Source organism: Lolium rigidum, chromosome 7 (assembly GCF_022539505.1).
Source record: "Lolium rigidum isolate FL_2022 chromosome 7, APGP_CSIRO_Lrig_0.1, whole genome shotgun sequence".
Classification (NCBI taxonomy): Eukaryota; Viridiplantae; Streptophyta; class Magnoliopsida; order Poales; family Poaceae; genus Lolium; species Lolium rigidum.
The window spans coordinates 238,471,040-238,475,857 of record NC_061514.1 but is presented as its reverse complement, the minus strand read 5'-3'; the positions used below and the strand labels follow the sequence as shown (position 1 = coordinate 238,475,857).

Below are 4,818 nucleotides of genomic sequence, written 5' to 3'. Positions count from 1 at the left end.
ACCTCCTCCCCTCTAAACGCGACGTACCTTCTTGCAAAGGAAAGGAACACGGAAATAAACCCTTGTCTCTTCGTGCTATCGGTTATCCCTAACCGAATTATTTACTTGTGCTATATTTTGCCTATGAAAGCATTCATGCTCGAGTTACTTGTATCTTCATATAGGGTGTCTCACCTAGTTTGCATTAGGCTCACCTTTATATTCCGCAAAGCCTAATATTGCAAAGAAGGAATTAAAATTTGTAGAAACCTATTCACCCCCTCCTCTAGGTTTACCGTCTCTGAACTTTCAAAGTTCATTAATGTACAATAAGATAAAATTAAGCCTTTGGCCATGCTATTAAGTAAAAATTCTTATTGGTATATTGCACGACTCCCTGTTGGATATCATGTTCTATTTCTTGTGTATCTATTTGTGTGTACATGTTTATTTGTGGATAAATATCTTTGTGATATTATCTACTTAGGGAAACCTAGACATCATGCCTTTCAATATCCGTCTCTATCATGCAATCATATATACACACATGAATCATTATGTTTGTAAGACCGTGATGCTATTGCTATCTATAGTTCTATGCCAACAGCTAAATCAATCTTCGAATTGCCTAGCTATGCCAAGTTATGTAGTTTTATCGAGAACAAAAAAATTGGCATGTCGTATTTGCATCAGAAAATTTTACGAAGGTGGACCACCCTGACTCAAAATTTTGGATCCACCACTGATGTCGCATGGAAAAATACAGGTACATAGATCTATGTGTACATATAAAATTTTCAGATTTTTTGGGAGGTTCAAAACACTTTATCCATTTTTCCAATATTTACGGGCTCGTTTGACCCCGGGATCCAAATGGTGTTTTTACATGATTTCAACCCTATACTATAAACTCATAAAATAAATTCGTGCAAAGCTCGTGTTACAGACCACTGCAGGGCTCACGTATTAGCCTCTCATCCACGGATTAAAGCAGAATGGTCAATTTTTTACTCCCAAGTTTGAAGTGAGATTCAAATGCGAAAACTATCAAAACTCCTCTCCCCCTCCTCACTCTAGCTCGGCCACTACACTCCACCCTCCTACTCATCCCCAAAATGGGGAGGTACCCTACCCTTACCCTCCTCCTCCTCGCCGCCGCCATCGCCGGCGGCCGCTGCGCGCCGGTGTACAGGGCTAACTACCTGGTGGATGGGAACCAGCTTGTGGATATGCAGTACCACATGGGCCCCGTCGTGTCGGGATCGCCGACCAACCTGTTCCTCATCTGGTACGGCCAGTGGGAGGCCCCCGCGCAGGCCGTGCTCCGCGACTTCCTCGCCTCCCTCTCCGCGCCGGCGCCGTCCCCCGCCGTCTCCGACTGGTGGTCCCACACGCCGCGGCTGTACACTGACCAGACCGGCGCCAACGTCACCGCCACATTCGTCGTCGCCGGGGAGCACTCCGACGCCGGGTACTCCCACGGCGCCTCCCTGAAGCGGATCGACATGCAGTCCATCATCCGCACCGCCGTGGTGGCGTACCCGGACCCGCTGCAGCTCGACCCGTACAACGGCGTCTACCTGGTGCTCTCCTCGCCGGACGTGCAGGTGGAGGAGTTCTGCCGCGCCATGTGCGGCTTCCACTACTTCACCTTCGCGTCCGTGGTCGGGGTCACCGTGCCGTACGCGTGGGTCGGGAACAGCGGCTCGCAGTGCCCCGGCCGGTGCGCGTACCCGTTCGCCGCGCCCGCGCCGGGATACGGCGGGGGCGGTCAGGGGCCGGTGCTGCGGCCGCCGAACGGCGACGCCGGGTTGGACGGGATGGTAATCGTGCTGGGACATGAGCTGGCGGAGCTGGCCACCAATCCTCTGGTCAACGCGTGGTACGCCGGGGACACACCGACGGCGCCCACGGAGGTCGCCGACCTCTGCGTCGGCATGTACGGCGACGGCGGCGGAGCCGGCGGGTTCGTCGGGAACGTGTCCCGCGCTGCCGACGGAAGCTCCTACAACGTCAACGGCGTCAACGGCCGGCGATTCCTGGTGCAGTGGCTCTGGAACCCCGTCCGCGGCGCGTGTTACGGGCCTAATTCCAGCAACTGACGCCGCTCTTTCCCCCCGGATCCGTGGCTTCTCTCCGTTGATGTCATTGCGCTCGATGGCATTGGAGAGGCAGCAATGGCGATCCCATGGATGGATGGGTATGGCATGATACTTGATACAGACCCCGATGTCTGAAACATCATTCAGACTCGATCTGTTTCTTTCTGGAGTCCGGATTTCTTATGGGTTTATGGATTTTGATCGATCTGTAAGAGGAAGACTATGCAATTCTTTTGCAGGAAGAGGAACGAATTAGTCTGTCTGTAATGTATTTTCAGCATAGAGTATGATCGATTTTCAGCATAGAGTATACTACAATGCCAGGACGTACATTTTGTTTTGAAGTCTATGCATCCTTGGTTGAGGATGCACGCTTACCAAGTGCTTCTTGCTTTTGACTCTGCTTTCATCATCGAAATCTCTGCATCCTGGTCTGCTTGTCTCGGTCTCCGGTGAACTTTTAAGATAGGCGGTGCTGACTCTTCTTTAATTTTTTCTTTGACAGTCTCCCTCCTTTCGTTTTGTTGCATCTGCAGGAACAAATCGAAAAATATACTGCAAATTTTAATACAGATTGCTCTCTGTTTCTTTGCGCGCTTAGCGCTTACAATAATCTCTGAATTTATGCTGTTTTTCAATCTTGTTTCTTGCGCAAAGTGGTGTTACTTCATTATGTGAATACGCTAGCATGAGGATCTGCTGACAAAGTAGGCAGCTGAAAGTTGAACATCGACATTTCAACAGCAGTTCAAAGGCCTCTTTGGTTCAAAAGAATTGCTTCTAAAAATATACTGTTGTTGCTGCCATGTAACTTTACAGTGTTTTCCTCAGGGCAACCATATAATTTTGTATTGCATACTTAACAGGTCCTTTGGAAAATCATCTGTGTTTTTCCTATGGTGCAACCAAGCAACATCTTACTACACATTATTTTGTTTTTCTTATAGGTTTCAGTGACATGATATCCAAGTCCTGCATCTTTTCTATCGTCTTAAGAATCACGCGGAACCTCCAAAAAAGGGATCTTGCAAACCAAAGAAGCCCTAAACCTGATGTTGTTTCTCAGAGAGGGGATATGTGAAAACCCTAACGCTATTGTTTGATGCTGTGTAGAGTACATATATACACTAGGATGGGCGTTTGGGCCAAAAACACACACGACCCAACACTTCCCCTCAAGATGAATGAACACACGACCCAACACTTCCCCTCAAGATGAATAATAGATATCTATCATTCCCATCTTGCTACAAGTTGAGTTACATTCCTTAACCCCTAAATCTTTAGTTAGGCAATCCACTACTTGTTCTACAGAAATAACATGGCTTAGTTTCAGTGTTCCCACATCAAGACGCTTTTTGATAAAGAACCGATATATTTCCACATGCTTCGTTCTGTCATGTTGAACTAGATTATTTACAATGTTGATTGCTGACTTATTATCACACCAAAGCTTCAATGGTTCTTTCCTTAGAAGTCTTAACTCCGACAGGACACCTTTCATCCATAGCGGCTCACTCACGCAAACAGACATTGCTCTATATTTACTGAAGTAGATCGAGAAACTACCGACTGTTTTTTGCTCCTCCAAGATACTAGGTTTCCTCCAACAAAAACACAAAAAACATATGTTGACCTTCTATCATCAAGGCAACTAGCCCAATCGGCATCACATTATCCTTCTACATTCAAGTGTCCATTAGCCTTGAACCATAAACCTTTTCCACGACTTCCTTTTAGATAGCGCAAAATTCGATTTGTTGCATCTAAATGTCCACTTCTTGGGCCATGCATGTAGCGGCTAACCACACTCACAACATAGGATATATCAGGTCTTGTGTGACACAAATAAATGAGTCGTCCGACAAGTCACTGGTAGCTCTCTCTATTAACTGGATCTCCTGATTGTGCACACAACTGATGATTTTGCTCAATAGGAGTTGCAGCAGTTCGACACCCAAGCATACCGGTATCGTTGAGCAGATCCAATACATATTTTCATTGAGAAAGAACTATCCTTTTAGAGGATCTTGCAATCTCAATACCTAAAAAATTGAGACCCGTCGCTCATTTTCCCTAAACTCGTCCCTCATTTTCTTGATCAGACCCGGGGGCACGTGATACTTGCTGAACTTGAGTTTGAAATCTGCCGAAGTCATCATTTGCCCCGCATTCAATGCACGGGCACTCGTCCACCAGGCTCGTGCAGGTCCTGCCAAGTAGTGGGTGGCAAACAGCACCTTATCATTGGCTTCTACTCCGGCAACTTCAAGATTGTTCTCCATGGTTTGGAGCCAATCATCAGCATCAAGGGGCTCTTCAGTCTTGCTGAACATAGGTGGGTTAGTGTTCTGGAAGTTCTTCAGCTTGGATCCCGGGTGATCATGGTTTCCATGGCCTTGGTTATTCTGAGCGATCTGTTGCAGTGCAGCGATATTGGCTTGCCTTTCAGCTCTTTCAGCCTCTCTATCGGCCATCATCATTTGCAACATCTGCATCATGGTATCCTGATTGGTGCTGCGAGTTGGAGGTGCCATCTGAACATTGAGATAGATCATGAGACGAGGGGGAATTTTTCTATGGCTTATTTTGGGTAAAGTTCAAAAAGTTTAACTTGAGTTATTGACATGTTGAATTTAAACATACTTTTATTCATTCAAGGAGCACACATTACAAACTAACACACAGGATGGTTTGAAGAACCATTTCACCGTTCTACGATACAAGGGACCGATAC

At 46.8% G+C, this 4,818-nt stretch overlaps 1 protein-coding gene across 1 annotated transcript; it reads left to right on the top strand.

Annotated features, from left to right (window-relative positions):
* Positions 1-1,094: 1,094 nt before the first annotated feature.
* Positions 1,095-2,399, top strand: LOC124669917 (protein EXORDIUM-like 5). The gene has a single exon (XM_047206452.1). It carries the CDS (start codon positions 1,095-1,097, stop codon positions 2,079-2,081), a length of 987 nt encoding a protein of 328 aa, XP_047062408.1. The 3' UTR covers positions 2,082-2,399.
* The last annotated feature ends 2,419 nt before the right edge of the window (positions 2,400-4,818 follow it).

Coding starts and splice junctions, on each gene's coding strand:
- LOC124669917 (XM_047206452.1), top strand. CDS start 1,095: ATGGGGAGGTACCCTACCCTTACCCTCCTCCTCCTCGCCGCCGCCATC.